The sequence below is a fragment of the Mobula hypostoma genome, chromosome 6 (genome assembly GCF_963921235.1).
Source record: "Mobula hypostoma chromosome 6, sMobHyp1.1, whole genome shotgun sequence".
In the NCBI taxonomy this organism is placed as follows: domain Eukaryota; kingdom Metazoa; phylum Chordata; class Chondrichthyes; order Myliobatiformes; family Myliobatidae; genus Mobula; species Mobula hypostoma.
Window position 1 is genome coordinate 69,330,740 of NC_086102.1, and position 27,311 is coordinate 69,358,050.

General features: G+C 38.2%; 1 protein-coding gene across 4 annotated transcripts in view; it reads left to right on the plus strand.

Annotated features, from left to right (window-relative positions):
- LOC134348081 (rho guanine nucleotide exchange factor TIAM1-like) overlaps nt 1–27,311 on the plus strand; it is a 320,986-nt gene that overhangs the window by 182,458 nt on the left and 111,217 nt on the right. For 3 of the 4 annotated variants that reach the window (XM_063050923.1, XM_063050924.1, XM_063050922.1), the window contains one exon: nt 1,837–1,916. In XM_063050923.1, the coding sequence (XP_062906993.1) occupies nt 1,837–1,916 (80 nt within the window). Of the gene's footprint in view, nt 1–1,836; nt 1,917–26,141; nt 26,685–27,311 lie in introns of those variants that run through there. The other variant, XM_063050925.1, reaches the window with a different exon arrangement.

Below are 27,311 nucleotides of genomic sequence, written 5' to 3' on the forward strand. Positions count from 1 at the left end.
GATTCGATGCAGTGACGCTTTCAGCCATGGATGAGCTCGGCTAAGACTGCTGTTTCTGGCAGGAATAGAACAATAGATTTGAGCAAAGGTACAAAATACTAGCAGTCTGCCTGGTGCTTCTCTGCTATTCTCCTTAAAATTCTCATTGGCATTGTATTAAGGCAGTTTTTGGCTAAATAAGTAGACATGCTATTTCAAGTTAAATAGGCAAGCTAACTGCTGGAATGACTAGCAAATGCATATGTAGTCTTAAGCACAGAATAAAAATCGGTGCTTCATAAATCAGCTGAGCCTCATTTATGCTGCTGCTTCTTGTGCTGATTTGTTTTCTTATCATGGATACTTTCCTTTTAAGAGTTGATCATACTTTCTCTTTTAGAAAACTGCACACCTAGCAGGTTCCTAAACAAAATTTGCATAAATATTAATCAAGCAAAAGGGGAGGAAAAATAAAAAAAACAAAATGATGCTAAGAAGGGACATTAAAAAAAACTTAATTACTTTCCAGAACTAACTGTATGATTGATACATTGATACGTAGCAGCAAGGGTTGATGAAAATTCTATGGAGAGACGTGGACCTGCAGTGCATGCAGATCGAGTATTGTTATTGAATGAGATGAAGAGGTTGATTTCAGCCTCTCATCTCATTCACCTTCTCATTGGGTATCCACATGTAAACCCTAATATCAGAGCCACCACACTGACTGTAGATCCAGCAGGAAGCTGGGAGCTAGATCATAAATCTTTAGGAAGATGTGGGATTTAAGTTTAAGCTTCCTACTATGTGCCTGGACCCACTCACACTTTTTTCAGCACCTTACGTCCAAAAAAAATTGATCCTATTACAGGCTTTTTACAGGATATTATACTCAACATTTATCATTGTGATGTTCTAGACAGCAGAGGTCAATCTTATTGATGCTATCATATTTACTGACCATTATTTGATATGAGTCTCAGCAATGGGGTAGGCTTCCGCTTGTAAATCTCCCAAGTTCATAATATGTGTAGCTGTATTCTTATGGGTTACATTCTCATGTGGTACATATAGAAGAAAGGTAATGCACAGTTTCCTTAATGACCATTGTGATTGCATTGCTAAATTGCTATTTTTCTTCAACTAATAATTTAGTATGGAACTATCCCTCTTTGTCTTTGTTCAACAATCTGGTTAACTTTCATGAATTAATTAGAGGTAAAGAAAAATAAGTAAACAAAATAAAATAAATGGGAAAAGACTGTAGCTGGATCAAAGCTCCCAATGAACAGTTGACATAAATTGCAACATAGCCGATGTTTCCTGTAGGGACTAATGGTTGTCACATAAAAAGACATTAAAGGTTTTTAAAAAAGTTATGAAGATCATAACTTCTATGATCTTTACTAGCTGTTAGTGCTCTTCATAAACATGTACAAGGAAAAGTGATCTCTACCAGATGTTCTCAATGTCCTTTCAGATTCCCACAATTGTGAAATGCGAACAAAATAGCACATATAAAGTTTACAGCTTTAATGGATTTTGTCACAGTAATCCTGTTACACTAAACCTGGCCTATTATAATTTGACAAAAGCTTTGCATCAATGTTTGAGCTAATCTGTGGACATTAGACAGCAACGGTAGCATGAGACTAGTTACACAGTCGTTATGTGAAATATTCTTGTTCAGTGAAACTTAAGTTCTCAGTTGGCTCCCGAAAGTTAACTAAAAATGTGTTTGTGCAACATCAGAATGATGCATGTGCTACTTTGTAAAACTTTAAATTTAAATGTTAAATTATGTTATTGTGATTTGTTGCTTTCATTAAATATTTACTTTTATTTACTTCTGGACAGAAATATCAAACAACCATGTTGACCCTAGCCATGATAAGGAGGGACACCCTTGTTTAACTGAGACCAGTGAAGCATGTAAGGTAAGTCTGTTACATTGTTAATAGTTGTATGGTCACAATTGCTGTGTAGGACACGGACAATCCTGAACCCCACTGAATAGGTTTTGAGGAATTTGATATAAGAACTATTTCTTCATTAGAATCTTCATTTGTTTGTTTTAATAAGCATCGTCTGAGATTCCAAGGTAAATCTTAACTTCCATACTCTGTAGTTGATGCTGTGTTTTCTGTCTGTGGTCTCTAGTCATGGAAAATAGTACTGTGGGATATAGGTGGATATGAGTTTTTGTGAAAACTAATTTTTCTGACTGTGTTCCAGTAATGTAAACAAAGCTCTACTACTTCAGAACGTACATAGCTAAAATGTAACAGAGTAGTTCTGAATATGGGAGTAAATGGAATTACAGTAAATAGTTCAAGTGACACTTATTTCCATGACTTTTTCTGTTGGTTTACAAAGACTTCACTAGTACACAAGTCTTCTGATGTACTTAAACATCAAAATACTTCCTGACAAATATATTTCATTTCTTTTTCTATTAGAATAAGATAAAATGTTCCAGGATTCATTTGCCGAATTTTTCATTTCACTAAAAAAAATCAGCTTTTACATCTCAAGATTGTATAGTATATATTTCACAATAAGTACAAGAATTTATTCAGACATTTTTTAGATGCAGTAATTAAGTGATTAATGCCTTATACTCCACAGAATTTATCTGAGAAATAAAATGCAAAACCATGTTTATTATTGCATCAGAGGCAGTTCTCAGTTCTAACCAACGCAGAATAGCACATTTAATATTAATTAACATAAATAGATTGAATATGGTTTTGAAGAAAGGAGTCAAAATGATATTGTATGCCAACAATCCAAATTTCATTTATGCTTAAAAATCAATTAACAAGAATTGGGCTTGGAATGACATTCTATTTCCTTGAAAGTGATATCTTCATGGCATGAAGTCGAGAAGACCTCTGATGGATTTTCCAAGGATGACACTTAAGTTTTCTAAATTCAATTGTTTTCCTATTATCATCCCTTGATGCAGCACTATCTGGTGCACCTCAAGTTAAATGTGTGGCTTCAAATGGAGTTGGACCCTAATTCCAGCTGCACATCCAATCCACAGTCTACTTTGTATTTTATACTTTATTGTATAAAGTATAAACCCTGTACCCAGCTGTACTCCTAGCCCACAGTCTAGACCCTGATCCCAGCTGCACATCCAGCCCACAGTCTAGACCATGGTCCCTGCTGTACTCTCAGCCCAGTCTAGACCCTAATCCCAGCTGTACTCCCAGTCCACAGTCTAGACCCTGATCCTAGCTGCCCTCCCAGCCCACAGTCTAGATCCTGATCCCAGGTGTACTCCCTGTCCACAGTCTAGACCCTGATCCCAGCTGCAATTCAAACCCACAGTCTAGACCCTGATCAAACCTGCATACCCAGCCCACAGTCTAGCTCCTGATCCCAGCTGCACACCCAGCCCACAGTCTAGACCCTGATCCTAGCTGCACACCCAGACTAGAGTCTAGACCCTGATCCCAGTTGCACTCCCAGCCCACAGTCTAAACCCTGGCTCACATTTTAAACTAATAAGTAACCCAGTTGCCTAACCATGTGGATTTCAACTATCAGATACTGGATTATCAGAGTTTTATCATACTGTAAACCAGTCAGTTCAGAGCACGTGTAAGAATAGAGTCCCCATCCTTTATGATCTGTAGCAGAGGGAACTGTATCTTGGTGTTGTTTATTGCACCTGAGCTGGAAGATGGATGTTATCGAATTATCTCAAAAAGTCATTGTATTATGTGTGATTTATCTGCGATTAAAAGGTTTGTGCACCTAGCACAATTACTCTGAATCAGAAAGCTGTGTGTTTGGAAACTGCTTTGAAGGATTGAGCATGCAATTTAGGCTGCACTTTATGCAGTACTGTTAGAATTATCATCTTTCATTCTGATGAGAATCTGTGTCCAGTTCAGATGGGTATATGTTATTCAATGCCTTTGTAGGAGGTATTCTCCTTGGTGTCCTATCCAACTTTCAACCAGTAAAACAAAATGATTTTTTTTACATCAGGTATCTTTTTGTGTGCGCTTTGATTGTTGTTTGTCTACAGCAATACTGAAGTAATTTATTAAGTATTCCAAGAGTATGAAAGGTGTTTGTGAAATACATGTTCTTTCTTTGAAAGCATTTATTGACTCTACTAGTATCTTTGAAGGAAGAATACCTTAATTAATTTGTTGTCAGCAAAATATTTAGCGCTTACAAAAGCCATCTTCATGATTTAAGAGCATATTTAATGGAGATAAATTAATTGGCCTATTAGAGCTTATTCCTCTTGAATTCTAATTTAGACAGCCTGCATTTTAAATGTCACAATTCATTTTTAAACAAGGAATACCCAATGGTGCTGGAGGAGCACATATATTTTTAGGAACTTGGTTTTAGGCATGTTTTAAAGTGAAATAGTTTAAATTTCTATTTGTTTTGTTCAGAATATAAAAATGTAAGTGCAGAAGAGGGACATTTGGTCTTTCTGTCTGGCTCTGCATTAAACATGGTATTGGCTTTTGTTTCCACAGCTGGACCTTTTCCCTCCTAAACTCCCAAAGCATTCATACTTCATCTCTTCTTCTTTTCCATCCATGACAGAACACAGAGAGAAGTCCAAGGAGATAGTAGAGGCTATGAGGCGAGGTTCACTGGCAGACCAGTTCATGTTGCTGCTTCTTAGCTCTAACGATCTGGCTTTGATCTTGATTCTAGATAGAGGTTCCCAACCTGGGGTTTATGGATCGCTTGGTTAATGGTAGGGATTCATGGCATAAAAAATGGTAGGGAACCCCTGTTCTGGATACTCTCTGTGTGGAGTTTGCATGTTCTCATTGTGATTATTTGGATTTCTACGAGCTGCTTCAATATCCACTCAACTTGGAAAGATTTGCCAGTAGCTTAATTGCCTACCGTAAAAAAAAGTCAAATTTGAGTTATTACACGTTAGAATGAACAAGTTGCAGGGGCACAAGGAGAAGGGAAGAGAGAAAACAGAGGAGTTGGCAGTGACCTGATGTGCTGAATAACTACCTTCTGTGCTTTACACCAATCGAGCACCCTTAAATATAGTTATCTAGTTACGTAACTGGAAGCTTAGCGATATCGTTTATATTTTCCCTCAGCCTAACTTTGACTGACTAATGCATAATTATTTATCTTTGTAAAGCATGTTATGTTAAAGCTGTACAAAATATCATGTAGGTGTTGTGGATTACCGAGCCCTGTTCTGGATCATGCACTTTTGAAGGCACAGAGAGCATTTATTAGATTATTGGTTCAAGGAATGAGAAATTTTAATTTCATGGGTAGATGTGAGAAACAAGTGTGTTCCCTCTTGAGCAGAAAGCATTGAGGGGAGGTTTGAAAGAAATTTTCAAAATAATGGAATACCTAGAACAAATAAATAATGATAAACTGTTCCGATTGGCAGAAGTATCTGGACTGGAGTGCAAGAATCTTTTACCCATTTCAGAGGTTGATAAAACAAGTGGACATAGACTTAGGGTAAATAAGAGATTCAGAGGAGATCTGAGGAGGATCATTTTCACCCAGAGAGTTGTGAGTATCTGGTACACATTGTGTGAGATTGCTTCTATCACTTTCTCAGGCAGTGTATTCCAGGTAGTGACAGCATTTAAGAAGTCTCTAGGTGGAATTGAAGCAAATAGTACCCATTTGCCTGTTTACGTACTGTTTGGCTTATGAATCTGTGTCAAGAGCCAGAGTGCGTAGATTACTGAAGCAACTGAAGAAAATGTGAGGGAAATCTTTTACGTAATGTGTAGTTATGATCTGGAATGTACTGTCTAAAAGGATGGTGGAAGCTGATTCATTCATTATATTCACAAAGGAAATGGATAAGTATATGAAGAAAGAAAATTACAGGGCTTGCTGGAAAGAACTGAGACATGGGGCTTACTGGATTGTTGTTATGTAAAACCAGCAGGGGATCAAAGAGCTGAAAGGTCTCTTCCTGAGTTTTAATGATTGTACAATTCTGAAAAAAATAGAGCAAAAAGTTTGCTCAAATTTAACACGGAAAATGCTGAAAGCTGGTCATGTAACATCAGGAGTGAGAAAAACAATCAATATTTCAGGTCCAGTTCCTTTGTCATAACTGGAAAAGAGAAGGAAGAAGGATGGTTTAAATTGTAGAGATGAGGAGGAAGAAGAAAACAGAGGGAATGTATTTGATCATGTGTAGACCAAAGCTGTCAAGATAATAATTACATTAAAAAAAAACTGAAGAGAAAAAAAGATATTGAAGCAGAGAAATCCTTTTCTGTCTGTGGAGAGGAAACGTAACAAAGAATAGGAGTGGGTTACCTGAAATTGTTAATTTCAAATACTAAGTCCAGAGGACTGGATTGTGTTCAGAGGGAAGATGAGATATTGCTCCTCCACAAATGTGTTGATCATTTTACTGACACTAAAGAAACTTGGCATAGGTTTTTAAATAACAAATTGTATTTTAAAAGGCAAGAACATAAATATTTGATGAAGAAAGATTTGAATTGGTGATGAATGGGAACATGTAGGTAGCTCTTCTAAAGAGCCCATGGGAACGAATGAGTTAAATTTCATTTATTGGTACTGTTAAAAATGTTTATAAACAGTGACATATTTGGTAGGGTAATCCAGATACTTATCATTCTTTGAATAAAGAGTTCTCAGGTTAAAATTTGTCTTTCATTATTTTCAACATGTGTCCCCTATGCCTGATTTTAACATGAATTGTATGCACCTTTTAATGATTCGGAACATCAAGTTCTTGCTTTAATATTCTCTCAATACTGTGGAGTTTAAGCTTTTCTAATTACTTATTGCTGATCCCCTTTGGGCCTAGATCTTTCTCATTGTACATCCTCGTCTTGTCACAATCAAGTCTATCTTTTGTAAAGCACAAATGATCTATTACGCTGTTCTGATTAGGACATGATAAAATCTCATTAAAAGCTTTGTTATCTTATATTCTCCTGTATAACCAGCGTATTCTAGCAATATACTTTTTAAAATTATCTTGACGAGTAGTCTGCTGTTACTTCCTTTAAATCTCTGTGTACAGTTTTATTCACTATTGTGTGTTGCCTTCTTTTGCAATACTTTGCATTGCAGGTATTACATTTCATTCCATCCCTTTACATTTTTATCCTTTCTTTAACAAAAGGGCCATTAGTGGTCATGCGATAACATCTTACATAATTTTAAAAAATTGACATTCAGTATACTTGTGCAAGATGTGAACAATTATGCACTATATTACATAAACTATAGTAAAAATTCTAATAACTTTCCTTTTAACACTGGCATTTCACTCACCTTTTATTCATCTGAATTTTAACAGAATTTGTTTGATTTCATTATTTTCCTCTCAATATTAACTGGGATGGTATTTGTTGTGTTTTTAAATCCCTGAGAGTGAATTATGAAGAAGCACTCCAATATAAATGCCAAAATTATACCTACTATTTGAGCTCTAGGAATGAGGTTACACATTAGCTTTATTTTTAATCAACCATTTCTTACAGGGATGTATTGCATTTATGTATACAGTATATGGCTACGGTATTATACATAAAAGCTTATACTAGGTCAAGCCAATTTAACTTCAACTAATGTTCTTGAAATGTCTTCAGCTCAGTCTGTTGTGACCTTTGGGCTTTGTTCTGGTAATATTTTCTGAGACAAATAAAGATGAGCTGCTGTTTTTCAAGCTTCCAATGTCTTTTCATGAGAAGGGAAAAAAGCCCCTCCCACCAAAGTGATGAAAAGACTGCTGGATGGCTAAAATATGCTCTGGCTTAGCCAGATATCAAAGATATTTAAATATAAAATAATTTTTAAAAATGGAAATGAATGAAAAAACATAATCTGGACACTTGCAATCATTCTGCTTTCCAAGTGAATAGAACTGTCCTTTCTTAGGTAGCTCAAATCTGAACAGGTGGTTACTTCAACAGATTCATTAGCATAAGTGCTGGGGTGTACCTCACTATTGGCATTGGAACTAAGCTAGGAAAGAAAAGTCATGGACAGTTGCTAGCAGATTCAGGACTTCCTTGTTCCTCCATGCATAAGAAGTGACCCCAAGCTTGCCACTTAAATTGGGAATTGTGGCAGTTACTCAGGAAATTTATGATATTCTCTGCAATATATGGGCCAATTTGTTTTGAGAGCAAGGAAGGGCAAGTGGAGATTTATGTACAAAGATTTATTTTATTTGGTGAGATTGAAAGCTGGGTTAAGAATGATATAGCCCTACTCTACTTAATTTTCTTTTTCAACCCTCTTTTTTGGATCTAGCCAATCTAGTCTGGAAAACTAAAGGTATAATAAGTTTTTCTGATTTATTTTTGGATAATTGTTTCATGTCTTTTGAACAATTATCTAATAAATATAATTTACCTAGATCCCATTTCTTTAGATACTTACAGATTAGAAACTTTTTAAATACTGTTCTTACTATCTTTCCGATTTCATACTCGTTGGATATAATGGAAAGAATTTTACATTTAAATCCTTTTCAGAAAGGTTCAATAGCAATTATTTATAATATGATTATGAAAATAAATCCAGATATATCAAATTCAATCAAGAACGACTGGAAAGGGAAGTTAAGCTTACTTTACCTATAGAGAAATGGCAAAAAATTCTTCAATTAGTTAATTCTTCTTCTATATGTGCTAAACACGCATTGATACAGTTTCAAGTAGTACACAGAGCTCGTATGTCTAAGGATAAATTAGCTGGCTATTACTCTTATCTAAATCCTGTATGTGACAGATGTCATTCTGAGACAGCTTCGTTAACTCACATATTTTGGTCATGCCTTTGCTGAAGAAATACTGGGATGATATCTTTGATATTATTTCAACTGTTTTGAATATTGATTTACAACCCCATCCTATTACTGCAATCTTTGGTTTACCAATGATAGAACAACATCATCTGATTCCCTCAACTTGTCGGATGATTGCTTTTGTTACACTAATAGCTGGAAGATCTATACTATTGAATTGGAAAGAGATTATCCTCCTACTACATTTCAATGGTTTTTGCAAATTATGACTTGTTTAAATTTAGAAAAATTTAGAAGCGTCATTTACGACCCTTCTATTAAATTTGAAGAGATTTGGAGGCCATTTATTCAATACTTTCATATGATGTAATTTGACTCTTTCCAATTCTACTTTGTTATTCTATATACGGGGAGAGGAGCAGAGTTAATGATACTATTGGTCTTATTTGAGGTATCATAATAGCCCATTCTTTTTCTTTTTGTTAGTTTAGTTTTCTTTTAGTTGGTTTAGATTTTTTTTCTTCTTTGGGGGAAATTTTTTTTCTCTTTTTATGATATTTTTTCTATTTTTACCTTATAACTCCCTATATTAGAGACTTTGGGAGGTTCATGAATTATGTGTCAATTGAGGTTAATATTTGTATAAACTATTTTTTCAATAATGTAATCCTAATCTCTCTGTATCTGTTTTTCTGTAATGTACATGATGCTGAAACTAATAAAAAGGTTGAAAAAGAAAGAAAGAAAGAAGGATATAAGGAATATTAGCCATGGCATGAGACTGTACTAGTTTCTAAAATGTTTAATCTTCTAATAATCCTGAAGTCCTGAATCTATGATTTTACAACAGGGTATAGATGGAAATAGATGTAGACTATATATAGATTGAATATACAATATACAGATAGAAATAATTATACATATAGAAATGTTCATTACAGCAACTTTTTTGTGTGCTACGTTTATCTTTCTATGATGTATAAATATCTTTTATTCTGTGAAATAGATATATGTGAGCATTAATTTCAAATTTTCATATAAATATACAAATTTGGAGCAGGACGAGACCCTCAAGTCTGCTCTGCCACTCGGTAAGATCATGGATAAGCTATTACCTAATTCTCATCTATTCATTGTAACCTTTCATTATTGTTGCTTATTAACTCTCTGGCTACCTCTGCCTTAAATATATTAAAATACTTTGCTTCCATGCTGTTTGAGGAAGTAAGTTCCAAGGTACACAATCCTTTGTGAGCAAAAAAAAATCTGTGTCTTAAATAGGCAGCCTCCTACTTTTAAATAGTGACCTCAAGTTCTAAATCTCCCATAGGAGGAAACAGTGTCATTTAAGATGATGTATAGTTAACAAGGTCAAACTAACCTAGAATAGCTTTTATTTATTAAAATTCCACCCTGAGGCACCCTAAATATTTGTGCTTCAAAACTCCCTTCCTTTTAGTACCTCTACTCTCTAACTAAAATTACGTGAGTGGTATTAAAATCTAGAACAGGCTTTGGTATTTATTTTTCAAAGTTCCTTTGTTCTGACCTCTCTACACAACCTACCATTGTGTGTGTGTGTGTGTGTATATAAGTAACTCGTGTTCGTCCATCATCAACGTTGATGAGGACGTCAACACCCTTATGATGGTGTCAAGACTATCACGTGATTTGGATTTAAAGTGAGGGAGAGTTGCGCAGCGTCAGCCTCACTCTCTCTTCCCAATTCCCATCTGGATCCAGTGGCAAAACAGAGTCGAGACTGGAGATGGGACTAGGCGCAGTGGATAACCAGGACGTCTTCCGTGTCTTATCCTGCTCTACACGTTCCACAACGCTTGCAGAGACTGCCTTCTTGACCGTTGGACCTTCCATTGGTCTCGTCCGCTCAATCTGCCGGAGTCTGTCTTCACATGCTGAGGTAGACAACTCCCTATCTCACTGAGGGTTTGAGACTTGTCGGCTGCCCTCACCTGGTTTAGCCGGCTTGTCGAAGCCGTTGCCCGGGGTGTGGCCGTTATTGAATGCAAACAGTTAAGGCAAGTCACAGGTGAGAGCTGAGTGCCAGGTGGGGACCAAAGGTGGACTAACTGCCTTGAAAAGGACACGACATGTTCCCCCACCAGAGGTACTACCCCTCCCTAACACCCCATACATCCCAAACACCCCTCCCTGATGCCCGATACACCCCTCATGAGTGCACAGAGGGTGCTCAACATGTCCTGCAGTACAACATCACCCACTTTACGTTTGTTTGGTGAACTGTGTGTAGAATTCCAGCATGGATATAAACAATTGGAAGATCATGGAAAAACGTCCTTATGGAACTGTAGAGATTTGCTTTAGTTTTTATATTGTAAATCCAAAATAAAAGCAGAAAATGGTGGAAATACTTAGCCAGACAGAACCAAATTAGGTTTCTTTTTCTTTACCTTTCACCTTCATGCTTTCATTTCCTATTCTTTTAATTTTTTTTTAAATAAAGTTCTGATGGAATTCTAAAAGGCCATCACCTTAAATGATATCCGTTTCCCTCTTCACTGAGTTGTCTGACCAGCTGAGTATTCCAGCATATCTGTTTTTATTTAACAAATTGGCAAATAACATTGATGCAGTTAAATTGAAGCCAGGTAATTGTAGAAGGGATAAAAGGACAAGATAAGTTGTGTGTGGAGTATATGGAGGCATTATGGATTACATTTTTATAATAGAGGAACCCATTGAAAGGTGTGATATTTGTTCACGACTGTTCTGTGAATTGTTGTGGTTTTAAATTTTGTAAATTCAATCTTCTTGTTTCTTTATTTTCTTAACTGTTATTTTTGATTCTATTCCAGATTTGTCACTGAATACATATACTCTAATTCATCCTCCTGTTTGATCCTCTTTTCTGTTCATTGCTGCCTATTGTTCTGCGAAGTTGTCTGATGATCAATTACCTTCACGACATTGTCATCAGTTTACACATCACTCATCTTCCTGGGCAAAAATATCTACCCTATCTGAGCATAAATATTCCCTATTACACCAATATAACAGAGGGGTTATCTGTGAGGCATAAAAATAATTTCTCAGGCAAGGAAGAACCATACCTCCTCCTTCCTTCCCTAACTGTAAGGTGTTATATCGAATTCTAGGTTTCCTTCCTTGCCAAATGAAGCGGGAAATCCATTTGTCCCATTCCCTGAATTGATTATCATCCACTTTCACTGGTAAAGTACAGAAAAGATATAATAACCCAGGAAGAATATTCATTTTTATAGTATTTATCCTTGAATTTAAACTTAAAAAGGGGATAAGATTCCATCTATGCATATCTGCTTTTATCTCTGAGATTAATGGCCCATAATTTACCTGTGACAGTGTTGAAAGATCCTTCGGCAGGGTTATTCCTAAATATTTTAATGATTTAGCTTCCCACTTAAGATCGTATGTATCCTGCAATTTTTTGGATGGTGTATAATTTAGGGACATAACCTGCGTTTTCTTTACATTTATTTTATAACCTGATATTTTCCCAAAGTCATCCAACAGTGTAAACAATCCTATAAATGATTTTTCTGGTTCACTCAGATAGACCAAAACATCATCTGCGAATAACGCCACTTTCTGTTCAATCCCTGCCACCTTGATACCTTTTACGATTTCGCTCTGTCTTATTAGTTGGGCAAGTGGTTCAATATATAGCGCAAAAAGGAGAGGAGAAATTGGGCATCCCTGTCTAGTGCCTCTCTCTAAAATGAAGGAGTCAGAGAGGTCCCCATTTATCTTAATTTGGGCTGTAGGGCTGTCATATAGAGTCTGAATTACTTTAATAAACCTTTCTTGAAAGCCGAATCTTCCTAACACTCTGTATAGGAATGCCCAACTAACCGAATCAAAAGCTTTCTCAGCGTCCAATCCTACTACCATTGTCTCTGTCTCGTTCTTATTAACCTGTTCTAATATGTGCAGAGTTCTCGTTATGTTGTCCTGTGTTTGTCTTTGTTGAATAAATCCAGTCTGGTCTAAATGGATTAGGCCAGGTAAAAGCTTTTCCAATCTGCGCGCTAATATAGATGTAAATAGTTGTAATCTAAATTAAGAACACTAATTGGCTGATAATTGCCACATTCTAGTTTATCTTTACCCTCTTTAGGAATAACTGAAATAATCGCTTCTCTCCAGGAAGGTGGAGTTTCTCCTCTCTGCAAGATCCAATTAAAGGTGTTAAGTAGTAATGGGGCTAACTGTGTCTTCAGGGACTTGTACCACTCTGAGGTAAACCCATCAGAACCCGGGGACTTTCCAGCCTTTAACCTAGAGATGGCCAGGTTCAGTTCTTTGACAGTTACTGGTTCTAATAAACTTTCATTTTGTAAATCTGTAAGTTTAGGTAGATCTAAAAAATTCAATACACTGTCTATATAGGGCTCATTGGGGGCCCGGGGTTGGGAGTACAGCTCTCGATAATATGTTTCAAAACTCTCTTGAATTTTCCCTATTGTACTCTCCACAAGCTTTGTCTTTGGATTCTTTATTTTATGAATTGTATTGTCTGCTTGTTGTTTTCGTAATTTATATGCTAATAATCTAGCTGATTTACCTCCTACTTCATAATTCTTTTGTCTCAGGTAAAGAAAATTTCTTTGCGTTTCCAACGTATAAATATCATCAATTTCACTTTGCAATTTCCTAATCTCCTGTTTTCGATTTGAATTACTTTTGTTGCTATCTACAACTTGAAGTTGTCTTAATTTTCCTTGAAGGTCTGCTAATTTTTGTGCATTGATTTTTTTCATGTGAGTAGTAATGGAAATAATTTTCCCTCTCAGTACAGCTTTCAATGTATCCCATAAAATCACTGGTGATGTTTCTCCCGTGTCATTAAGGTCTAGATATTCTTTGATTTCTCCCCTTAATCTCTCCATTACTTTTGGGTTATTGAGTATATGTGAGTTTAGCCTCCATAGTGTTTTCCTCATTTTCCTTTCCAGGATTAGAGACATAGAGACTGGGCTATGATCCGACAGATCAATTGTTGCAATATTACAGTTTTTTATCCTGAATCTATCTGTATTAAAGATAAAGAAATAGTCTATCCTTGAATAGGCTGAATGAGGGAAAGAGTAATATGTATAATCTTTACTAGTAGGGTGTAATTCCCTCCAGACATCTATAATTCCCAACTCCTCCATCAATGAATTCACTTTCCGAGTCAGAGGTTTATTCTGAGTAACTATTCTTGAAGAATCTGATATAGGATTTAATCTAATATTAAAATCCCCTCCACAAATTACTACCCCTCGAGAACTGACCATTAGGCCAAAAATGTGTCTATAAAATGACCATTCACTACCTGGAGGAGCATAAACATTCAGCAATGTTATTTCTGTACCTTCTATTCTTCCTGTGATTTTTACAAACCGTCCTTCTTTGTCTCTAGTCTCTGAAATATGTTCATAATTAAGAGTACTTGATATTAAAGTAGCTACCCCTCTTTTGTGACTCAATTTATATGATGAATAAAATACATGCTTAAAGCCCATTCTTTTTAATTTTCCATGTTCACATTGGCTGGTATGTGTTTCCTGGAGGAAAGCTATTTGTGCCCTCTCTTTTTTCAATTTAGACATAATCTCATTTCTTTTAATTGGATTCAAAACCCCATTAACATTATAGGAAATTATTTTTACCAATTCAGTTTGCATTTTTCTCTAGTAGAAAAAAAGCACTCTCCTTTTCTAACCAAACAGTAAGCAATCCCTTCTCAACAGTAAACCAAGACATATAACCACACCCTAGACATTTCTGAACGTATAACATTTGAAAATTTTCCCCGACTTCCCACAGTGAGGCCTGAGCACCGACCCGCCTCAGTTCAGAGGGATAACCTCTATCTTCACCCTGTGTTAGAGGGCCCTCAGCAGTTTGAATAATCATAGAGAATTTTCTCCTATTTATGTCTCGACCATATTGCTATCATTCAAGTTATTCCGCCTAGATTATTTTCAGTTACCAGTTTTCATTTTACTTTTAAGTCCGATTTACTCTTTTCAGTCATTTCTCTTAATTAATCTGTATTCTCTGTACATTCGCGTCTGAATATTTGCAGCTTTTCCTCTGTTTCGAGTGGAGCGTCCTCGCCCCACTAACTGCCACGACTTCTGCGGAATCCTCTCCAGTAGCGACTCCGGTTGGGTGATAACTTTAATAGGTAGTCCCCGGTCCGCCAGGTCCGACGTTGCCTCCTCCACCGTAGCGTAAGTTTTTGTCTCTTCGTCGTAAAAGACTCTCAGCCGAGCTGGATACAGGGTCTGGAATCTGATGTTGTTTTCCTTCAGGACTCTCCGTGTTTCCGTATATTCCTTCCGTCTGGCAAGAATCCTCGGTGCGTAGTCGTGGTCTAAACTGATTTTACAGTTGTTCCACATGAAACCTTTCTTTTGCCATGCTCTTTTAAGCACCTCTTCCTTCGTTCTGTAACTGAGAAATCTGACCAGAATCGATCTGGGCTGGGCACCTGCCGGAGGCTGTGGTGCCAACGCGCAGTGAGCCCTTTCTATCTGTAGGTCTTTTGCGGCCGGTATATCAAGGTTCTCTCTAAGCAGCTTCTCCACGAAGGGAATCATCAATCCGGGTTTACCTTCGGTTCCTTTGGGAACTCCGTAGATCCTCACATTTTCCCTTCTCGAGCGGCCTTCTTGATCTATTAGTTTCCACTGGAGCTGGTCTTGTAGCTTCAGCATTTCTGCTATCACTTCCTCGGCATTTTGTAGCTTCTCTTCAATTCCAACAATCCTCGCTTCGGCTTCATCTATCCGCGAGTTAGTTTTTACTATTTCTCCTTTAATATCTTCCAGCTGTTTGCTGTTATCTTGTCGGAACTCGCGAATCTCTCCGAGAATCAAAGACAGAGTCACCGATTCCCCCTCATTATCTCCGTCCTGGCTTGCCGTGGGAGAGCTAGGCCCGTCGCCTTGCTGCATCTCTTTATGTTTATCAGCCTTCGAAGCGGACTTTTTATTCTTGTTCTTAGACATCATCCTTGCCCCTTTTATTAATATAGTTATGCAATATTAAGTATTTGTCTAAATTCGATTTTGGGGCAGTTTACCTTCTTTTTTGTCGAGAGACCTTTTCCTTACGCCGCCATTCCCTTGATGATATAAACACCTACAATGGTTGTTATATAGGCTTGTATGCAACATTTTGGACCAGTGGAAATGGTACAGAAGGGTTGTATGGAAACTATTATTACCATTTTTCTTAACAACTAATTTCATTACTTAGCCTAATAGGTTAGATTTACCACAGTACATAATTATCTATTTAAATGTTTATTTTGCTTTTATATCATCTCAATGTGTACTTAAGAATGTATAAATAATTGTAGTTTTATACATACAAAAAAATGGAAAAGGTTATATGTGTGAAAAAAGTACATGATAATTGTGAACTCCTTATCCAAATAAAAATAAAATTAAAAAAAAAAGAAAGTGAGTCTGTAGGTTGAAGAATCAGTTCAGAGTTGTGATGAGTGAAGTTATCAATTCTGGTTCAGGAGCCTGACACTTGTAGGTTCATAAGTGCCCCAGATCCTGGTGGTGTGGACCGAAGGCCCATGTCCTCCCGCCCGATGGGAGTAGCAAGAAGGGGACACGGCCTGGGTGGAGAGGGCCATTGAAAGGACGGATGCTGCTTTCTTGTGGCAGCACACTATGTACATGTACTCAATGGTGTACTGCATCTCATCTGGAGAGGTTGGGGTGACCTTGGTTCTGAATCCAGACAATCAAAGTTACTTCCACTCCAGCTGGAAGTTAATTAGAAGGAAGATTGAATAAATGTCAGGTTAATGATGCAGATTTGCTTGACACCAGTCTGCACAAGACTGGCTCCGCTGTGAACCTCATGGTTTGAATTATGGCTTCCGTTCCCATTTTGAAGCAAACTTTAAAAATTTGGTACTGTAATAAATATGTGTGCAACGGTCACTTGTGATGCTCAAAGCACAATAACACTGTTTCTTTCTGTATTAAAATGGAATTGTAAAAAAAAAGAAAAGACTTTGCTTTAAGAGTCTACTTGGAGAACCAATTCAGATTCAATGTCAGATAATTCTTCACATTGTGCTTTTTTTGCCAGAAAAAGCACCACATACAATAGGCGTCTTGCTGCTTGGAATTCATTAATGTATAAAAGGTCTTTAAAATAACTAACAGGAAAGCCATCTATACAATTCTTCTGATAAATGACTGTCTGCAAATAGCCTTTCTGCTGAAGGATTCAATGAGGGAATAAATTTACCTGTGCATTATAAAAATCTTGAGCTTAACATTGATGCAGGGATGAAGCTAGGCTATTTCTTGGTGCTGGCATCATTTCCATTCCACCCCTGCATGGCTTTTAAAATTATTAATCTGAGACTCTAATTGAATTAAGGATAGATCACAGCTAGTTCATTATCAGGTAATTTCAGTACAAAGTGGCAAAATACTCCTGCTGTTTTCTTGGAAACACTAGTTGGAGACACTAGTCGTTTTAATTTCACTAGATGATTTGCAGATCATGATGAACAAATTCTTTCATCCATGCTCCAAGTTTAGCATAGTATTCTGTGGTAAGGAAACAGTGAACATCCTACACAAAATCTACCTTGATATAGAAGCTCTGGATAACACTATTTTAGGCTCAACTCTTGTTAATTTATTTAGCTGGAATAGGAAAGGATGCAAAAAAATTCTGCAAAGCCTTTGTCACCTTTGGCAAACATATCACATGTATCTTCATATTGCTAAAATCTGCAATTCTTAAAGTTTTCATGTTAATGTGTCCCTGTGTCAAGCTTGTACCCTCGTTTTCTTTGTTTAGCTCTGTGAAAGCTGTGTCATGTTCCCCTCTTAAAACTGGAACTTGAATGGCATACACTTTGGATTTCTCAGAAAATTTGTTAAAATCTCTTGAGGCCAATGATCCTCATCAGCTTGATCCTTGCGAGAGCAGGCCAAGTCTTAGTGCAGAAAATGATTGAAATTTATCAAGCTTTAAAACACATGCATTCGGTTGATACACCTGTCACACCAGGCGAATTGGGCTTTGCTGTCATCCTGATTACTTTGGAGAAAATGGTGCTGAGTGATCTCCTTGAACCACTGCAGTCCATGAATATAGACGCAGTGACAATGACGGTCAGGCTGTATAAATTGGGTTAGTGTGTGACAGGGAGGGCAGTAGTGTTTCCAAGTACCTGTTGCCCTTGTCCTTCTTAGGGGTAGCAGATACAGATTTGGGCAGCGCTGATGGAATAGTCTGAGTGAGGAACTACAGCAACTGTGCATGATGTTGGCAGGAATTAATGTTTTAGGGTGGCTGGTGGGGTACAAATCAAGTAGGCTGTGTTGGCTTGGATTGTGTCAGGTTTCCTGAGGGTTGTAGGTGCTGCACTTGTCCAGGCAAGTGCAGCGTTTTCCAGCATTGAGCTTTGTGAATATGCAAGGAGGTGATTCATCAGCTACAGGATATCCAACCCCCGACCTGTAGAGTAATTATTTGCTGCCCACACCCGCAGAATATTGACGGTGGGGGAGTCAGTGACGTAAAATGTTGGCACTTGATCATTAAATGTTAAATGTTGGGACTTGTCTCCCGTTAGGTATAGTCAATGCCTGGCATTCCTCTTCCAAACGTTACTCCTCACTTAACAACCCATAAGTGAATGTAATACAGATCTTGCTGTGTGTAGACGTTGCCGGCCTCATTTGCTTTGTAATGGTGAATGGAAATCAACATTTAACGATAATAAGCAAAAGAGTAATGAAGTCGTGGTCCGTATCTGGATTGTGGACTGCTTTGAGATGAATTAGGGGGGATAAATCTCCAGGGCCTGACAAGGTGTCCCCTCTGGTCTTGTGGGAGACTATTGCAGAATTTGCAGGGTCCCAGGTAGAGGTATTTAAAACATCATTAGCCACGGGTGAGGTGCCAGAGGACTGGTGGATGGCTAATGTTGTTTTGTTGTTCAAGAAAGTCTCTAAAAATAATACGGGCGGTGAATCTGACATCAGTTGTGAGTACCTTATTGGAAGGTATTCCAAGGAATGGGTATATACGTATTGAATAGTCAGGCTTGATTAAAGACAGTCAACATGCCTTTGTGTATGGCTGGTCATGTTGAACCAATCTTAAGGAGTTTTTCAAGGAGGCTACCGAGAAGGTCAATGAACGAAAGGCAACGGACATTTCAACATGGACTTTAGCAAGGCCTTTGACTAAGTCCTGCATGGGAGGCTGGTCCAGAAGATTAAGTTACCTGACATTCAGGATGAATAAGCCAATTGGATCCAACATTGGCTTAGTGGGAGAAGCTAAGGAAGCCACAAACTTTCTCCATCTGGCAGAACTGGTCCTCACCCCGAACAATTTTTCCTTCGGCTCCTCCCACTTTCTTCAAGCTCGAGGGGTAGCCATGGGCACTCATATGGGCTCTAGCTGTGCCTGCCTCTTCATTGGCTACGTAGAACAGTCCATGTTTGAGGTCTTCCCTGGTATACTCCCCAACTCCTCCTCTGCTAAATTGATGACTACATTGGCGCTGCTTCATGCACCCATGCCTAGCTCGTCAATTTTATCCTCTTTGCCTTCAACTTCCACACTGCTCTTAAATTCACTTGGTCCATCTCTGACACCTCCCACCCCTTTCTGTCTGTCTGTGTCTCCATCTCTGGAGACAAACTTTACCTTTTATAAACCTACTGATTCCCATGGTTATCTCAACTATTCCTCTTTTGAACCTTATCTTCTAGAAAAATGCTATTCCCTTCTTTCAGCTTCATCACTTCTGCCGCACCTGTTCCCAGGATGCAGCTTTTCATTCCAGGACATCAGAAATGTTCTCCTCCTTTAAAAAAACAGGGGTTTCCCTCCCCCTACTATTGATGTGGTCCTCACCCATATCTCCTCCATTTCTCGTACATCTGTGCTCACCCCATCTTCCCCCCTTAATAGTGATTGAGCCCCTCTTGTCCTTACCTACCACTCCATCAGTTTCCACATCCAACACATTATCCTCTGAAACTTCCACCATCTCCAAAGGGAACCTACCACTAAATATATCTTTACCTCCTTCCCCCCAACTCCACTTCTACACAGAGATTGCTCCCTCCGCAATTCCCTTGTCCGCTCATCCCTCCCTCCAATCTCCCTCGAGGCAGTTATCCCTGCAGCGGCCTAATTGTTATACGCGCCCATACACCGCCTCTTTCACCTCCATTCAGGGCCCCAAACAGTCCTTCTGGGTGAGGCAACACTTCACCTGCAAATCTGCTGGAGTTGTCTATTGTGACCTCTGCAATGGTGGGACCCATCTCAAACTGGGGGGCTGCGTCTGAGTATCTCCGCACCATCTGCCACTGGCGGGACTTCCCAGAGCCCCAACATTTTAATTCCGAATCCTATTCCCATTCGGACATGCCGGTGCATTGTCTCCTCTTGTGCCAAGGTGATACCACCCTCAGGGAGGAGGAGAAACACCTTATATTCCATCTGGGTAGCCTCCAACCTGATGGTATGAATATCGATTTCTCCTTCCAGTGAACAACAACCCCCCTTCCTTTATTCTCCACTCTGACCTTTTACTTCTTCTCACCTGCCTAGTACTTCCCTCTGCATCCCCTCCTCCTTCCCTCTTCCCTGTGATCCACTCTCCCCTCCTATCAGATTCCTTCTTCTCCAGCCCTTGGCCTTTCCCACCCATCTGGCTTCACCTATCACCTTCCAGCCTCATTCCCCTCAACCCACCATATTATTCTGGCATCTTCCCTCTCCTTTCTCAGTCTTGAAATGTCAACTATCTATTCATTTCTCTAGATGCTGCCTGACCAGCTGAGTTCCTCCAACATTTTGTGTGTGTTGCTTTGGATTTCCAGTATCTGTAGACTCTCGTGTTTGGAGAGTGATTGTTGTCTCTCTGATTGGAGGCCTGTGACTGGTGCCGTGTCACAGTGATTGGTGCTGGGTCCATTGTTGTTTATCATCTGCGGTATTTTAGTAATTTAGATGCTAATGTGTTAAACTGGATCAGTAAATTTGCAGGTGTCACCAAGATTGGGAGCATAGTCAACAGTGAGGAAGGCTATCAAAGCCAGCATCAAGATCGTGACCAGCTGGGAAAATGAGCTGAAAAATGGCAGATGGTATTTAAGGTAGACAAGTGTGAGGTATTGCACTTTGGGAAGACAAACAAGGGTAACACTTACACAGTGAATGGTAGGGCTTTGAGGTGTGTGGTTTTTCAAGGGGACGTAGGAATTCAGATCCATAACTCCTTGAAAGTGGCATCACAGGTAGATAGGGTCATAAAGAGAGCTTTTAGCACATTAGCTTTCAGAACATTGAGTACAGAAATTAGGATGTAATGTTGAAGTTGTACAAGACATCGATGAGGCCAAATTTGGAGTATTATGTGCAGTTCTGGTCACCTACTTACAATATAGATATCCATAAGCTTGAAAGAGTTCAGAGGAAATTTACAAGGATGTTGACAGGACTCGAGGACCTGAATTATAGGGAGCTATAGGGAAAGGTTGAATAGGTCAGGACATTATTCACTGGAGTGCAGGAGAATGAGGTGGGCTATATAAAATTATGAGTGGTGTAGATAGTATGAAAGCATATGGGCTTTCCACTTCAGGTTGGGTGAGACTAGAACTAGACATCATAGATGTAGGTCAAAAGTGAGATATTTAAGGGGAACCTGAGGGGAAATCTCTTCACTCAGAGAATATTTTGATTGTGAAATGAACTGCCAGTGGAAGTGATAGATGTGAGTTCAATTGTATAATTTAAGAGAAGGTTGGATAGGTATATTGATTGGAAGCTTTGGAAGGATATGGTCCAGGTGCTGTTAGATGAGACAAGGCAGATGATCAGGTTGGCATGGTCTAGATGGGCTGAAGGACCTATTTCCCTACTGTGCTGTGCTCTAGCACTCCATGACTTTATCAGTAAACATCTCTACTTCAGGTGTATGATGAAAGATAACCAATAATGAAGCAGCTGTACAAGGTTAGGACTGGAGCATTACAATAAGGAATTCTTGTATTGATATCCAGAAGCTGGGATTATAAACCTCAAGCAAACAGAAACATCTGACATTTAATTCCAATCATTCAATTGTTTTTATGTGATGGCCACTGACTTCTGCTTTACCAGAGTATGCTATACTAAATCAAATGCTGTTTTCATGTCGAGGCAGTGACTGTTATCTCTGGAATACAGCTCTTTGGTCCAATATTGTGATGAGGTCTGAATGTAATAAGTTCTAACAAAAGCCAGGATGGCTATTGTCAAGTCAAGTTCAAGTTTATTATCATTCAACCATATATCCATGTATATGTATACCACCAAATGAAGCATTGTTGCTCTGGACCAAGGTACACAACTCACTAATACAACACACACAACACATAAGCTAATAAATTAACAAATAGCAAGGTACATTTATGACACAAGTCATAAAGTAAGCAGTATACGCTCTGCAATCATTGAAGATCCATACATCAGGATGCTCTTCATTGACTACAGCACTATCACCCCCTCAAAGCTCATCACTAAGCACAAAGATATGGGCCTCGGCATTTTCCTATGTAATTGAATTGTCTATTTCCTCAGTGGTAGACCCCAGTCAGTGCAGACTGGCAACAACATCTCCTCCACAATCACCATCTGCACAAGTGCACCTCAGGGCTGTGTGCTTAGCACCCCGCCACCCCCCCCCCCCCCATTTATGTTATACTTATGATGATGTGGCTAAGTTCAGCTCCAATGCCGTTTTTAAAGTTGCTGGTAACTGCACTGTTGCAGGCTGAATTAAAGGTGGCAATGAACTGGCATATGTATGAAAGGGAGTTTGAAAATATAGTTGAGTGATGCCACAACAACAACCTCTTACAACATCAGCAGAAACAAAGAGCTGATTATCAACAACAGGAGGAAGAAGGCGGGAACGGGGGTGGAAAGGGTCAGTAGGTGAATTAAGGGAACATGATTGGAGAGGGTCAGTAGGTTCAATTTCCATGGAGTTAACATAAAAGCGGAGCTGCACTGGGACCAACACGTAGAAGGCATCAACTTTCTTAGAAGTTTGTGTAGATTCAGCATGTCACCAAAATCCTTGTCAAACTTCTATTGATGCACAGTGGAGAGTATTCTAATGGGTTGCATCACAGCCTGATATGGAAACATAATGCCCAGGAATGGAAAAGGCTACATAAAATGGTTGATACAGACTTCTCCCCACCATTAAGAACATTTACATGGAGCACAGTCACCAAAAAGAAGCATCCATCTTCTCAGGTTCCCACCATCCACACCATGCTCTTTCTCACTGCTCCATCGGGCAGGAGGTACATAACCTTTAGGTCCCACACTGATGTAGATAACTTCATTCACCACTGTTCTGAACTGATTCTATGTCATACTGACTCACCAATGTTCTTGGTATTATTTTTATTTACTCATTTTGTCATATGTACACTGGAGTTTGTCAGTCTTTGTTTTTTGTATTGTTCTTTCTTATGTTCTATGGTATCTTTTTCTTGCAAATGCTTGCAGGGAAATGAATCTCAAGGTAGTATATGGTAACATCATACTTTGATAATGAATTTACTTCAAACTTCAAATTGACGACCTTTCTTCAGATTGTGGGATTTCAGAGGTGGAAGTAGTTTTAAGTACAGAGGAAATAAGATGGGTTGGAATTTGGAGGGTTGGAGACGTGGAACTTAGAAGTGGCTCTAGACACCAGAGCCTAGAGAGAGTGGAAAGATCACAAGAGAAGGTCTGCAATAGAATGGAAGGCAGAAGGGATTCAATGATAGAGGTCACTGAAGCGGAGTAGGAAAAGTGGATGATAGAATCAAGGTAAGAAGCCAAATCAGTATCTGAAAGAAAGTATTATCAGTAACTGCTGCCTGAAGAGAGAGGAACTGTGGAAAGTTGCTGAGCTCACGGTTGCATTCACAAGACTGTAGAGTCCTCAGCTGAGATATGAGATGCTATTGCTTGCCAAGGTTTAAAACCAGTGCATGCTCAGAAATTTATACAAACGGTGTATTTGCCAGCTTTCAAAGTGCTAATTGCATCTTTAATATTATATTATTCTGGAACAAACATGCTTATGTTTTTCAGTGGCTTCCTGTTAGGATGTTTTTTTTAGGAAATTATGGTAGGACTCTTGCCCCTCCTTTCACTGTTACACATTCCCATTCTCCTGCCCTTAACGGTGCCTTTATGCACACTTCTTCTTGCAACCTGCTACATCTCTACTTTTACTTCTGATGAAAGATTGTCAATCTGAACTATTAACTCTATTAGTCTCTCTGGAAAAGCCATGTGATCTGTTCAGTATTTACATTTTCTGTTTTTGCTAGAGAAATCCAACATATACAGCATTCTATCTGTAAATTTTGAAATGTTGTATGTAAATAATTATTAAACTATTAGACTGAATTCATTGCTATGTGATTTGTTTTTGTGGCAGCTATACTGTTATGCCTTAGTTTTCTTGAAGGACAGAGGGAAAAGCTTCAGTAATAAATATTCTCCTTTTAGATTTTTATGCAGCTGAGAATAGCACATAGACATGACTAGAGCACTTAGCTCTTGAGTCTGTTCTGTCTTTCCATTATTTCATGACTGATCATTATTTAAACACATGCACCTACCTTTAATCCATATGCCTCCATATCTTTAAAAATACCTCCATTTTCAAAATTTGGATTAACCCAACATTCGTAGGCTTTTGGGTCCTCATCTCTGCGATCCTTTCGTATGAACAGAATTCTTCTGATGCCACACCTGAATGGCCAATCCAATTCCAATATTTAGATTTTGCTTGCTTCTTTTATTTCTTCCCTATTATCCTATATTCCTCAGTCACCTGAAAATGAAATGTAATCGAGGATTTTGCAACTTGCCTTTAAGTCCTGGTAACATATCTGCAATGCATCCCTCCCTATCAAAGTATTTATATCCTGTTTGAGACATTTCCCCTTAAATTGTTTGTGATGGTGCGTTTCCAGTTGATGTGATACATGTTTTAACTTGTGTGCTCCACCCTTTAATTACACTTAAGCTCTCAGCAATGTACTGTACCCTTGTGAAACAATGCATAGCATTTCAGCTGAATAAGAGTGATCTGAATTTTGAGTTTAACTTGGCCCTTTTTGACATAAAGCAGATTTTAAAGTTGTCGCTAAGAAGGACAAACAATTAAGAGTATGAAGAAGAAACTTAACCGTCAGTAGCACAAGGGATTCTGCAAATGCTGGAAATTCAGAGCAACACGCACACAAAATTCTGGAGGAACTCAGTAGTTCAGTCAACATCTATGGAAGTGAATAAACAGTCGATGTTCTGGACTGAGACTCTTCAGCAAGACTGCAAAAGAAGGGGGAAGCATCATGATGAAGAGTCTCAGCTTGGAACATCGACTGTTTATTTCTGCCTGACCTGCTGAGTTCCTGCAGCATTCTGTGTGTGTCTAACCATATTTAACCTTTTCTCTCAAGGTTCTTTAAGAATTCCTGTATCTAGTCTGATATTTGTCTCATATTGATTATACATTGTTGCAGTGCTTCCTTGAAATAACTGATTTTGTAAGCATTGATTTTTTTTCTTGCAAGGTAATAACTTTGTTTTTATTTACATTGACATATTGTGGAGTTCAGTAAAATAAACAAGCATATGAAAAATTGCATAACTGGGAATCCTATAAGAGTAATTTTACAATAAACCTACAGCTTTTACAAAATTTGCGTGATTCAGTATATGCCAATATGATGTAATATTTAGATATTTTGGTATTTTGGTACATTTGAGCAATCTGACTACTTTGTTCATATTGATGGAGTTATTCAATTCTGCCTTAATGGGAAAAATTATGTGGCTGGATGATGTTCAGGCTGGACAGCTGTGCCTTTGTTTTGTATTTTGGGAAAATGCCATCTGTTCAAAATTCTTTGCTGGTTCCTTTGTGAAGTACTGTAGTTGAGTTCAAAGAAATCAAAAAAGGAAAACTGATTTTCAGAAATTACCCTTGTAGATTCTGTTGCAACAAATGTGAATTAAATGGTGTCATTGGTTTAATTTGTGGAAGAGGATGACAAAAGGCTAAGAAGTAATATTCCGTTCCCTTGTGATAATATCCAGAGAGCTGAAAGTCAGCTTCAAAGAAGAGCTCTTTCTATTGCATGGCTGTAAACATTGGCATCCCATTACATGCAGCTCATTCAACCGCAAAAAAAAGCTAGAAATGACATTTCCGGTTATTTTAATTGCAGTGTTTTGAAGTTTTGTACAGTTGAGACCAGCTCTCCACATTTGAGAATTAATATTCTAGTGAGGAGCTAAACCAGTCAGATGAACCAGTGCCTGAGGAAAGCAGGCAGTGACATTCCAATGTCAGCTTCAGCTAGCTGTGCTTCGTGCTTCTCTCAGCTCGTTCTTTTTGCTGCAGTTCGGTGAGAGCACTTCTTGCTACCGGGGACTACTACTCATCATTGGACAAGCTGCAACAAATGCAGGAATCTTACTTCAGATAAACATTGAGGATTTTGGGTTGAGGATTACAGCATTTGCTCCATTCTGAACCAATTCTTCATATTGCACCGATTAGGAAGAACAGTAAGCTCAACCTTGTATATTTCAGTTGTTTTAAGCATGAATAGGAAGCAAAAATGGTCACAATTGATGAGCCCTGTGCCTCACTTTAAAACTCCATCTGGCGGAAATCAGTGTTAAATCTGCAAAATCAAAGCAGATGATTCATTAGTTGAAACAATTTCAGTTCGCAATGTCAGTCTTCTGGAGAGTAAAGCACAAGGCCAAAGACCAGGACATCAAAGGATCTTGTGATTCGATTTATGATATGCTTTACTTGGTGAGAATTTGATTATTGTTTATCTAGGTGTATATATATGTATATCCATTAGACATCTATGTTTTTAGAGAATTTCTATTTTTGAATGGTTTAGTGATGTATTCCCAGTAATAATATTATGATTGCAGTGGCTTCAGTTTACATATTTCCTTTTCATTATGCAGTTTTAATATCAAAGTAAAACGTCTTAAAATCCTTTTGAGTTTTTTGCTCTTTGGTTGTAACGATTGTGCTTATAAAACACTGACTGGTCTATTTACAAAGGTGACCCATGTTACTTCTATTATTTTCTGTAATGAAAGATGATTCTTGAAATTATTGTTTCCTTCAATGCAGTTGATTACGAAGCAGTAATGCTTTTCTTTTTGTTTACAACTTGGTTTGAATAGAGTCTTTGTACAATCAAGGTGTAAGATATGCAATTGGCTTTAATATTTGACATTTGAAATTCATGTGCATTATTAAAATAGGTGAAATTAACTAAAATATTCCTATTTTAAAATCAGTAGTAGTTTGAGAACTTTACATTAGAGAGTTGCATTAGAGACAGACAAATGCAGTGGAGCAGCATACAGAGACTGCTAGGATGCGGTTTATATTAGTGATTTTCTTTGTGGTGAATCCCTA